The sequence below is a fragment of the Triticum aestivum genome, chromosome 5B (assembly GCF_018294505.1).
Source record: "Triticum aestivum cultivar Chinese Spring chromosome 5B, IWGSC CS RefSeq v2.1, whole genome shotgun sequence".
NCBI lineage: Eukaryota > Viridiplantae > Streptophyta > Magnoliopsida > Poales > Poaceae > Triticum > Triticum aestivum.
This window is the reverse complement of record NC_057807.1, coordinates 476,239,891-476,252,282: the sequence shown is the minus strand read 5'-3', so window position 1 is coordinate 476,252,282 and position 12,392 is coordinate 476,239,891. Positions and strand designations below refer to the sequence as shown.

Genomic DNA, 12,392 nt, shown 5'->3' with positions numbered 1-12,392 from the left:
AAGGCCTGTTTTGGCCAGGCCAAGCGGCGGGAAGCGACCCCCTTTAGTACCGGGTGGTGGCACAAACCGGTACTAAAGGCCCCCCTTTAGTACTGGTTTGTGCCACGACCCGGTACTAAAGGGGTCGCGCTGCCACCCCAAAGTTTAGTCCCACCTCGCCGGGCGAAGGGCAGGCGCACTGGTTTATAAACCCAGCCACAGCTACCACTTCGAACTCCTCTATATAGCTAGCAGGCTTGTGGGCCTAAACTCTGCGCGCTGCCCTGTGAGTCTGCTGGGCCTTTAAGGCCTGTAATTACACACCTGTGGCCTATCAGGCCCACAGGGCAGCGCCCCAATTTTTTTATAGTTTTTTCTTTTCTGCTTTATTTTCTTCTATTTATTTTTGCGTAGTTTTTTGTATAGTTTTTTCTTTTCTGTTATATTTATTTTCTTCTATTTATTTGTGAGTAGTTTTTCATCTAGTTTGCCAAAATTCAACATTTTCAGAGTTCATTTTGTAGTGATTTTCAATTTCACGGTCATTTTGTAAACGATTGAAAAATAGCAAATATAATTTTTTTCTTTTCTGCTTTATTTTTTCTTCTATTTATTTCTGAGTAGTTTTTTCTTTTCTGCTATATTTATTTTCTTCTATTTATTTTTGAGTAGTTTTTTATATAGTTTTTTTCTTTTCAGCTATAGTTTTTCTTTCTTTTCTGCTATTTTTTCTGTTAGTGCCCGTAGTTTTCAAATTTGAATAGTTTAAATTTTGAATTATTTGAAATTAGTGTGAATTTGTTTGCACATAAAATTTCTTCGCGTTTCAAATGCCAAAACACATAACTACCCTAACTATTACAGAGATTCCCCTCTCGGTGCGAAACACAGAAGAAAGTGATGATAGCTAGTGAAGCCGATCACATCCCAGATCTTTGGGTGTGAAACTTTTTCTTCGCGTGTGTCCCTTTGCGCCGTAACCATGGAAAATCTTCATCATTTAACGGGATGCTCGGGTCAATATTCACTGTGAATGGAGCAATTTCATCAAACTTTTCATAATCTTCTGACTTGTCTGTCTTGTCATCCACTCCCACGATGTTTCTCTTCCCAGAAAGAACTATGTGCCGCTTTGGCTCATCGTACGATGCATTCGCTTCCTTATCTTTTCTTTTTCTTGGCTTGGTAGACATGTCCTTCACATAGAAAACCTGTGCCACATCATTGGCTAGGACGAATGGTTCGTCTGCATACGCAAGATTGTTGAGATCCACTGTTGTCATTCCGTACTGCGGGTCTTCCGTTACCCCGCCTCGTGTCATATTGACCCATTTGCACCGAAACAAAGGGACCTTTAAACCACGTCGATAGTCAAGTTCCCATATGTCCTGTATATAACCATAATATGTTTCCTTTCCCGTCTTGGTTTCTGCATCAAAGCGGACACCACTGTTTTGGTTGGTGCTCTTCTTATCTTGGGCGATCGTGTAAAATGTATTACCATTTATCTCGTACCCTTTGAAAGTCATTATATTCGAAGATGGTAACTGGGACAGCAAGTACAGGTCATCTTCAATAGAGGTGTCATGCATGGTACGTGTCTGCAACCAGCTGGCGAAACTCCTGGTTTGTTCACGTGTAATCCAGTCATCAGACCGCTCCGGGTGTTTGGAGCGTAGCAAATTCTTGTGTTCATCCATATACGGAGCCACCAAGGCGGAATTCTGTAGAACTGTGTAGTGTGCTTCAGTGAGAGAATGTCCGTCCATACATATTATTTGTTCCCCTCCTAGCGTGCCTTTTCCATCCAGTCTGCCCTTATGCCGCGATTCAGGAACACCAATCGGCTTAAGGTCAGGAATAAAGTCAATACAAAACTCAATGACCTCCTCATTTTGATGGCCCTTGGAGATGCTTCCTTCTGGCCTAGCACGGTTATGAACATATTTCTTTAAGACTCCCATGAACCTCTCAAAGGGGAACATATTGTGTAGAAATACAGGACCCAAAACGTTAATCTCTTCGCACAGGTGAACTAGGACGTGTGTCATGATGTTGAAGAAGGATGGTGGGAACACCAACTCGAAACTGACAAGACATTGCACCAAATCATTCTGTAACCTTGGTATGATTTCTGGATCGATTACCTTCTGAGAGATTGCATTGAGAAATGCACATAGCTTCACAATGGCTAATCGAACGTTTTCCGGTAGAAGCCCCCTCAATGCAACCGGAAGCAGTTGCGTCATAATCACGTGGCAGTCATGAGACTTTAGGTTCTGGAACTTTTTCTCTGCCATGTTTATTATTCCCTTTATATTCGACGAGAAGCCAGACGGTACCTTAATACTGAGCAGGCATTCAAAGAAGATTTCCTTCTCTTCTTTGGTAAGAGCGTAGCTTGCATGACCCTGATGTATGCCGTCTTCTCCGTGCATACGTTGCTGGTCCTCCCGTGCCTCAGGTGTATCTTTTGTCTTCCCATACACGCCCAAGAAGCCAAGCAGGGTCACGCAAAGATTCTTCGTCACGTGCATCACGTCGATTGCGGAGCGGACCTCTAGGTCTTTCCAATATGGCAGGTCCCAAAATATAGATTTCTTCTTCCACATGGGTGCGCGTCCGTCAGCGTCCTTTGGAACAGGTTGTCCGCCAGGACCCTTTCCAAATATCACCTTCAAATCCTTGACCATATCATGTACATCAGCACCAGTACGGTGGCGAGGCTTCGTCCGGTGATCCGCCTCACCTTTGAAATGCTTGCCTTTCTTTCTTACGGGATGCCTGCTCGGAAGAAATCGACGATGTCCCAGGTACACATTCTTCTTACAACTATTCAAATATATACTGTCGGTATCATCCAAACAGTGCGTGCATCCGTGGTATCCCTTGTTTGTCTGTCCTGAAAGGTTACTGAGAGCAGGCCAATCATTGATGGTCACGAACAGCAATGCCTTTAGGTCAAATTCTTCCTGTTTGTGCTCATCCCATGCACGTACACCTGTTCCATTCCACAGTTGTAAGAGTTCTTCAACTAATGGCCTTAGGTACACATCAATGTCGTTGCCGGGTTGTTTAGGGCCTTGGATGAGCACTGGCATCATAATGAACTTCCGCTTCATGCACAACCAAGGAGGAAGGTTATACAAACATAGAGTCACAGGCCAGGTGCTATGGTTGCTGCTCTGCTCCCCAAAAGGATTAATGCCATCTGCGCTTAGACCAAACCATACGCTCCTTGCGTCATCTGCAAACTCCTTCCCGTACTTTCTTTCGATTTTTCTCCACTGCGACCCGTCAGCGGGTACTCTCAACTTTCCGTCTTTCTTACGGTCTTCTCTGTGCCATCGCATCGCCTTGGCATGCTCTTTGTTTTGGAACAAACGTTTCAACCGTGGTATTATAGGAGAATACCACATCACCTTGGCAGGAATCTTCTTCCTGGGGCGCTCGCCCTCGACATCACCATGCTCATCGCGGCTGATCTTATAGCGCAATGCACCACATACCGGGCAAGCGTTCAAATCCTCGTACTCACCGCGGTAGAGGATGCAATCATTAGGGCATGCATGTATCTTCTGCACCTCTAACCCTAGAGGGCAGACAGCCTTCTTTGCTTCGTACGTACTCTCGGGCAATTCGTTGTCCTTTGGAAGCATATCCTTTATCATTACCAGCAACTTTCCAAATCCCTTGTCAGATACACCATTCTCTGCCTTCCATTGCAGCAATTCCAGTGTGGTGCCCAGCTTTTTCTTGTCACCTACGCAATTCGGGTACAACAATTTTTTGTGATCCTCTAACATGCGCTGCAACTTCTTCTTCTCCAAATCACTTGCGCAGTTTCTCTTTGCATCGGCAATGGCCCGACCTAGATCATCAACGGGCTCATCTGATGCCTCTTCTTCAGATTCTTCCCGCATTACCGGCTCAGCTTCTTCCTCCCATTATTGTATCATCGTATTCAAGGAACCCATGGCCAGGATAGCTGTCGTCGTCCTCTTCTTCTTCATTGTCTTCCATCATAACCCCTCTTTCTCCGTGCTTGGTCATGAAACCGGACTCAAACAGGTGGACGTGAATGGTTCTTGACGTAGAGTAATTGCGACCATTCTTACAGCCAGCACATGGATAAGGCATAAAACCATCCGCCCGCTTGTTTGCCTCAGCCGCAAGCAGAAAAGTATGCACGCCCTCAACAAACTGGGGAGAGCATCGGTCATCGTACATCCATTGCCGGCTCATCTTCATTACACAACACCGAATAGACCAAATTAATACAAGTTCATACATAAAGTTCATACAACACTTAAATGCAACAAACAAATAACTCTCTAGCTAAAGCATTTAAATGCAACAACAAATGCGATCAAGATCGCAACTAAGGTAACAATTGATCCAACAGCATAATGATACCAAGCCTCACTATCGATGGCATATTTTCTAATCTTTCTAATCTTCAAGCGCATTTTCTCCTTCTTGATCTTGTGATCATCGACGACATCGGCAACATGCAACTCCAATTCCATCTTCTCCCCCTCAATTCTTTTCAATTTTTCTTTCAAGTACTCGTTTTCTCTTTCAACTAAATTTAACCTCTCGACAATAGGGTCGGTTGGAATTTCCGGTTCACATACCTCCTAGATAAAAATATCTATGTCAACTTGATGGGCATAATTTGTCATAAACACGAAATGCAACAAATAGTTTTAAAAGAGAATATACCACATCCGAATCATAACAAGGACGAGGGCCGACGGGGACGGATATCAAAACCATGGCACTATGTATAACAAATAACGTACGGGTAAGATAATTATTATACGAGTAACTATATATCCAAATCACACAAACATCAATTTTTTATATAAAATTTCATGGACAAGAGGCTCACCACAAGGTGGTGCCAGCGACGGGACGGTGCGGGCGATCGACGGTGGTTACGACGGAGATTCAGAAGGCACTAAGTAAACCACACCTACATATGCAAACTAAGTGTTATTTTAACCTCAAATTGCATATAAATCAAATACTAGCACATATATATATTTCCTCCCAAATTACTAAACTCACAAATTAATAACTATATAAAGCATTGCAAGAGCTAATCTAGCAATGAGAGATGAAAGGACAAAGTTGCTAACCTTTGTGATCACTTGAATGGATGGGGGCCTTCAAATCTTGACAAATTTTAGGCAAAATGTGTGATGAGCTCGAGGGGAGAAGAGGAAGAACAGAGAGGAGAGGAGAGGGGAAAGGGGGAAGAACAGAGCGAGCTGGACGAAGGGTTTATATGCAGGAGGACCTATAGTACCGGTTCGTGGCACGAACCGGTACTAAAGGTGCTGGAGGGGGCCCAGACTGACAACATCCTGCCACCATCCTCATTAGTACCAGTTCGTGGCACGAACCGGTGCTAAAGGTTAGCCACGAACCGGTACTAATAAGAGCGGCCCGGCTAGCCATTGGAACCGGCACTAATGTATACATTTGTGCCGACTCTAATACAAACCGGCACTAATGTGCTTCACGTTTGACCCTTTTTCTACTAGTGCAGGTTGCACCTTCGCCAAATCAAAGAGCTCCCATGTTACTGCAAGTAAAGAAAAATAACTTACAACAATATTTGATGGAAAGGGTTTTCCCCGCTTTATATATAACGCAACCATCACTATATAATCCGATTTAAACATCTGCCACCACAACGCACACACCCGAGGCGGGATACATATATAGATGCTGAAATCAACAACTCCAACCCCATACAACTTCAAGCAAACATCAAGTGTATAATAAGCATCACTACGGAGCCGTCGGGTTCTCAACCGTGGACAAGCCACAACAATGAGACGAAGCCGTTCAAAATGAGGTCATGAGCTTCAAAGCGGCATCTTTAGAAAGGCAACGAAGCCACATCAATGAGATGTAAGGACGGCAATTTTACCCACATGTACGGGTACCCGCAGGTACCATACCCGCATAGGCAGGGTATGGGCACACTTTTGTACCCGTGGGTAGTATTAAACCCGGGCAAACGCCGGGCCGGGCCGGGTTTCGGGCCGGGCTTGTAAAAGCCCGACCTTCATTTCTCAAGCCCGAGCCCGGTCCGAAGCCCGAAATACTCCTCGTTTTCAAGCCTGAGCCCGATCCGAAATGAAGCCCGAAGCCTGAAAGCCCGGCCCGAACGCTATTTTTCAGTGTACGCACATGCAAGCCCGGCCCGAAGCCCGAAAGCCCGGCCCGAAATACATGAAAAGTGAAGCCCGAGCCCGGCCCAAACTATCTTCTGGGCTGCAAAACAAGGCCCGAGCCCGGCCCGAACGTCAAGCCCAGCCCAGCCCGGCCCGGGTTTTTCGGGCCGAGCTCGGGTCGGATCGTCGGGCTGGGCTGTCCATGCCCGAGTTTAGGTAGTACCCATACCCTACTCGTTAAGTCATGGATAGGGTACAGGTATAGACTTGTACCCGCGGGTATACACATATCCTGGACACTCATAAATTAATGTTAAGTTGTCGTCAATTAATCATTAATTTGACATGTGACTTGTCTGCTCCTACTCACTTAGTAGTATATTGTGATTTCTAAATTTGATAGTGGTCTTGTACTCTTCTTCTACCTATTATTGAGCTGGGATGATTGAATTTTTTTTTTGTCAAATGTGATACCAATGAGTGTAAAAATATGGATAACTTGTGTACTATTTGTTCTACCTGCTGGGTATCCAATGGGTATGTGTACCCGTCGGGTATGGCCATGAGTAAAGTTTCATACCCATGTGTATGAGTATGGGTAGAATTTTATAACCACTGACTATACATGTATGTGTATGATATTGCTCTACCGGCTGCTCATACCCTATCCATTGCCATCTTAACGAGACGAATCTGTGTATATATAAAAAAATGTGTGTAATATAAACGAGGCCGGTTTCCGGGTTGAAGCGGGTTTGGGACCGGCTTCATTTTATATATTTTTTAGATTTGACCGGCTTCAGAGTTGCAGCAGATGGTGGATCGAGTTCGAGTCGGGCTTGGTTTCTTTTACATTTTCAGTTCGGATTCCGACCTAGGCTCGGCTATTGAGCACTAGTATACATGACAGAACCGGGCCGCACATCTTCCCTGCTTCCATCTATATATATGCAAGTACCTACGGTGGACTAGACGTAGACGATCGACAGCGCGCGTTACAGAGAGGCAGGGGCATAGCGGGATTGTACGCTGCGCTATATATCTCTAAGCTCTCGAGAGGACGCTCGCTCGCTCCGGACCACCAACAATGGCGTCTGCACTGTCGTCGATGGTGCGGATGATGATGCGGAAGCAGGACGGCATCCCGCCGGCTTTCGTGCACGACCTGCACCGCGAGGACCAAACACTCCAGGAGCGCTCCATGTGCGGCTGCGGCAGCCAATCGCCGGACCATGGGACGACGGGTCAGCGCAGCGAAGAGTACGTTCAACATGCTTCCTCAGCTCATGTATATGCATCCGTCTTTTTCGAGTCCACTAACCGATTGCATGCTAATGGTGATGTCTGGATCGACTTGCAGGGAGCGCGACGCCTCCATCATCTGCCACGTCCACCACGCCCTCCGCCACTACAACGCCACCAACCCGGGCTCGGAGTTCGTCCCCGTCAAGCCTCTCATGGCCGCGTACGTGGGCTTCCAAAGCCACATCTGGGTCCACGTCAGCTTCGTGGCTCGCAGGAAGAAGATCGCCAGCAGCAAACGGAGGCGCAACCAGGCCAACGACACCGACAAGACCTTCTTCGCCGAGCTGCGCTACAGCCACCACCACTCTGGTGCGCCGGCCGTCGAAACATGCACCATCATCGGTAAGCAGTGACCACCACACCTGAACCGCCATGACAAAGCATCCATCATATGCATAACCTTTTCCGCTGGTACACTTGCATATGGTTTCCCTTCAGATTTACCACGGTGACCACTGGTCCTAACTTGTGTTTTTTTCTTTCTTTTGTTCTCCATCCACAGAGAAGTCGTCGCGCAAAAGTCACTTGAACACCGCGTGTGCATTTTGCCCCGAGAGCTTTCAGATTTTGCACCCACTTGACGGGAGCTTCCTGTGCGGAAAGAAGAGCCAGGCAAACGAAGGGCAGGGTTTCACACATTTCATGAACCTGCTTGAGTTGCCGTTCACATGCCCCGCGGCCAGTGGAGAAGGCAAGGAGGATGCGGCAGCCCCAAAGGAGGAGGAGCAGGAGGAGGACGAGGAGGAACATAGTAGCGCCCTGAGCTGGGCCACCCTCCCCTTTCATTTTCTCGGTAATCTTATTACAAGGGTTTTGCCGGCCTTTGATGCTAAGCGTATGGACTAGATCAGGGGCAAAGCTAGCGAGAAGTTAATGCAATGAGTTCAGGTTAAACCCAATGAAGAGGGATGTATGCTAATAGCAAGGCCATGTATCAGACTCTGAGATTTTGAAGTTGATGTATGAAACTGAACTTCCGCGACAACTTTGTATCCTAACCGTGCACTTTACTCTCTTTTTTAAAATTTAAAAGCAGCATTGGCGGAGCCTACATTTTGAAACAGGAAACAAGGAAATACTCCCTCCGTTCGGAATTACTTGTCGCAGAAATGGATGTATCTAGACGTATTTTAGTTCTAGATACATCCATTTCCGAGACAAGTAATTCCGAACGGAGGGAGTAGATGTTTAGGTCTTCCCAACAAGGATGATGGACTACTTAAGTTGTGAGAGAAGGCATACACCCAAGGCAATATCATTCTTGCACGGTTGACATTACAAAGTACAAGCATGAACATCCAACAGTTTCAGGTTGCAGCGTCACCAAATCAAAGAGCTCCTATATACTCTACTATAAGGAGAAAAACTTACAACAATATTTATGAAACCACCTTCTTCAGAATATAGCTTCAACAATGACACACCCACACCAATAATATTTATGAAACAACCTTTCTCCCCGGAAAATGCGAGTGGAGGCCGAGCATCAGGCAAGCCGGAATCCAGGCCGCCCGTCCACGCTTGGGATCCGAGCTGGCCCTGTATTCACGCATGCTGCCTCCCCGTAGAGCCTTTCCAGCGTGTGTATTCCGGGCTGGCGATAGGGACAGAATCTAGCTTCTAGTACATGTCCAACAGTTGTTCTATGGTGGTGATCACCCAATGCACCAAACTAGCATGTGCTGCACAACTGACCAAGCTGACGTAATGTCAGTCTGTCACCCTGCTCCAAGTGGCCCTGGCCCCTGGAGGACATTGAGCATGCACATGACTACTCCAAAGACTAAATTTTGTTAGAGCATCGCCAGAGATGGAGTAATTATAGTCAGAATTAACGTAATTGCATGCCCGATAACAAGGAACTAGGTAATTCGTTCCATCAGGACAAGTAACACGGTATGGTGACCAGAAAATACACCTCCATTAAAATATACATTTTTACATAATACATTATTAGGACCTAGTTAATTTAATCTCACAGGGAACGTACCACTTCTGCAGATAAGTGAAAACAAGTAAACATCTAGTACATACAGGCATGCGCCTGGACAAATCCAAATGTTTACAAAATGTATCTAGGAATTCAGCATCAATCAGCAAACATGACCAGTAAGCAACTGCCAAATTCCAAAAGCAGCAACGTACATACAAGCATGGAGAACCTTGCCTTGCAAATTATCCATTGCATAAAGCTTATTTGTTATTCTCCTTGATCTCTTGCGCGACCATGTAATCCTTCTTCATATCTTCAATTATTGCATCATCCGTACTGCCAACAAAGAAAAGCACATGGTGAATATCAGAATATTTACATGAATGTGGTTCTATCAACCCAATGTCATCTACTCAACAATGAAACAAGCAGCTTGCGCACTAGAGAACAAAATGTAGTACAAAAATAACCCAGGCTCTTTCAATCATGATTATCAAAAAGAAAAAGAAATTTTAGCAGCAATAATAGCATCAATACTCTTTTCAAGATTTCTGAAGTGTATTAATCACCAAACATGTTTCAACGAGGTCATAATTATTAGTTTGGATTATAAGGCGAAACCTACAATGGAGTTGGCTCCATAAAATTCCAACAAATGTGCAGACCAGAAAAAGACTGGCCATTTCAAAATCTACATGAATCAGGTTCCTACTGTCAAGAGAGTATCATATGAAACAGCAACAGTTGTCAATAGGACAGCTTCAATAGCCAGAACTGTGTCGTATGAATTACTAAGAATAAAAGTAAGCTCTTGATAACAATGAAAATTTTCAGCCACTAAATAGTATAGGAGGAATTGTTGTATTAAATCACGAAGAACTACAGAGGCATCATTAATAAATTGACAAAAATACATGGTCCATCCACTGGTAGCTTCAGAGCAAACTTGGAACACACCGGCTTCAGGGGGGAATCCACCACTTTGCCCACCGCTTCCAAGCTCAGCAGCGTTGCAAATTTCAGCTTCGACGATACTAAGACTGGAAGATTTGGAGCACTTCATTACCTGTATGGTCCACCTTGCCGCGCTTCGGCAAACTCATCCATGGAGGACAGCCGCTGATGGATTGGGAGGACGAAGATGAGTCAGTGGTAACATATATCTGTTTGCCCATTTACAATATGCCTTGACAGTTCAGTAAACATCATACGATATTTTCTTCGCAAAAAGAACAACATAGCATATTTATGATAGAAAAATAGAAAAGAATATAATTGTTTCAAAACCATAACACGTAATGCATCCTATTTTTTCTCAATGTTGGCACTAAATGGCAGAATCAGTGTCATTTAACCAATTTGCATCTAAAAACAGGATATGAAAAAAAATTGCACGGCAGGGCCTAATATTTCAGTAATTGTCAAGTATAGGATGACTGATTTAATGGAGAAATATGAGATGCCCCTCGATTTTTCCAGATTGATTACAGATCCCAAAATCACCAGCAGCAACTAGAAATCAGACACAAATAATAATGATGCCAACAAATCCCATAAGTGAATACCAACCAAAACAAAAATCTCCAGCTCTCACCACGGGATTTCCATACTGAAAATCAATCTATACACAACAATAGTAGCTTTCTTCACACTGAAACTAGACGTGATGGTCCGTTTTGGCTAAGAAATTTGTATCTCAAACAGGCGCATCTTCTTATCCGAGAAATCAAACGACTTAAAATGGTACATGAGAGATTTTTAGATCCGTAATTACCTCATGGTTCAGCCGCTGGTGGCTTCTGAGAAAACCTAAGCCGGCGTCCCCGCACAGAGGGTGCCCTCGCCGCCGCGGCCCAGCTGGGTATCGGCGATGCTCATGAAATCCCGCGACTCCACGGGGAATGCATCAGGGATCGGCTCTAACGTCCGAAACATGGATCCTGCAGAAAGGTTCGTGGTGAGGCAAATGAACTCAAATCCAAAGAATAAGATGCGAACCTAAACACGGCCATGACCTCCGGGCCATAAGAAGAGAAGATGCACCCGTGGCATCTCAAGATCAAAGGAGCACATCTCGTCGGAGAGCAAACCCTGGCGCCGTCGAGGTTGGGGAAAAGAGACCCAACGGAAGAGCCGGCGTGTGGCAAAGAATTGCCCACGACCACGGGGTACATGGGTAGGGCCAAGGGGCAGGGAGATGCTCGCCGGAGAGAAACCAGTGCCGCCGTCGGGTTTGAGGGAGAGAGACAGAGACGGAGAGGCAGAGCAGGTGTGCGGCGACGGCTTGTTCACGAGTTAGGGATAAAGGTCACAGACATGGGCCAGCCTTTCTAGTGCATGACATGTCGTCTTTCCAGGCGCGCGAACAAGTAAAGGAAATGGGCCGAACAGAATACGCATGTGTAGTAGATAGGCGTACACGGACCGTATTCCCTCCACTAGCCCTGCCACAGCACTGCCACGAACTGACGGGTTCCGAATCCCCAGGCCCAAGCAGACGCGCAGGATAGCGGCCTGCCTGTAGCGCGGCCACCAAAAGCCCGCACTCCCTTTCTCCCCCCCTTCCTACAAGGAGCTATGGTCTATTTTGTATACAACTTACGGTTTTTCATGTATCACCTTGTGTTAAACGAATTTTCCTTTGCTCTTGTTTCTGTGTTAGTGATAATTCCCCTAGTGAAAGGATCATGGACTATTTAAATTTCTTTTTGCTTTCTCTTTGTGGTGTTATTTATTGGATACTAAAGAACAGATGTGGAGGGGTATCAGGATGTCATGTGCTATCGTCTGAATGCCTATTTTGCTTATTTGCATTTTTTATTTGACATGTTCATTAATTTGTACTCTAAGGTGATATATCTGCTTCGATTGTTACACAGTAATCAGGTAGCTACACATTAGTAAAATGTGTGACCCACATATGTAAGAACTCTGCTAGAAAAAGCAGATTGTTTTGTTGATTGCCTCAAACTTTATCTTCAAGA

The 12,392-nt window shown here is 45.3% G+C and overlaps 1 protein-coding gene and 1 long non-coding RNA gene across 3 annotated transcripts; one reads left to right on the top strand and one right to left on the bottom strand.

Annotated features, from left to right (window-relative positions):
* The first annotated feature begins 7,124 nt into the window (after positions 1–7,124).
* On the top strand, positions 7,125–8,525 carry LOC123112584 (uncharacterized). The gene is made up of 3 exons (XM_044533617.1): positions 7,125–7,430; positions 7,531–7,817; positions 7,978–8,525. The coding sequence occupies exons 1-3, from the start codon at positions 7,258–7,260 to the stop codon at positions 8,319–8,321; spliced, it is 804 nt and encodes a 267-aa protein (XP_044389552.1). The 5' UTR covers positions 7,125–7,257; the 3' UTR covers positions 8,322–8,525.
* Positions 8,526–9,377: 852 nt separating this feature from the next.
* Positions 9,378–11,691, bottom strand: LOC123112585 (uncharacterized). 2 transcript variants are annotated; one of them, XR_006455592.1, is made up of 4 exons: positions 11,424–11,691; positions 11,183–11,348; positions 10,475–10,527; positions 9,378–9,744 (listed from the first exon to the last, which is right to left on the bottom strand). It is a non-coding gene; the product is annotated as an uncharacterized lncRNA (long non-coding RNA). The 2 variants fall into 2 exon arrangements; XR_006455591.1 differs by having other exon boundaries at positions 11,183–11,686.
* Between the last annotated feature and the right edge of the window lie 701 nt (positions 11,692–12,392).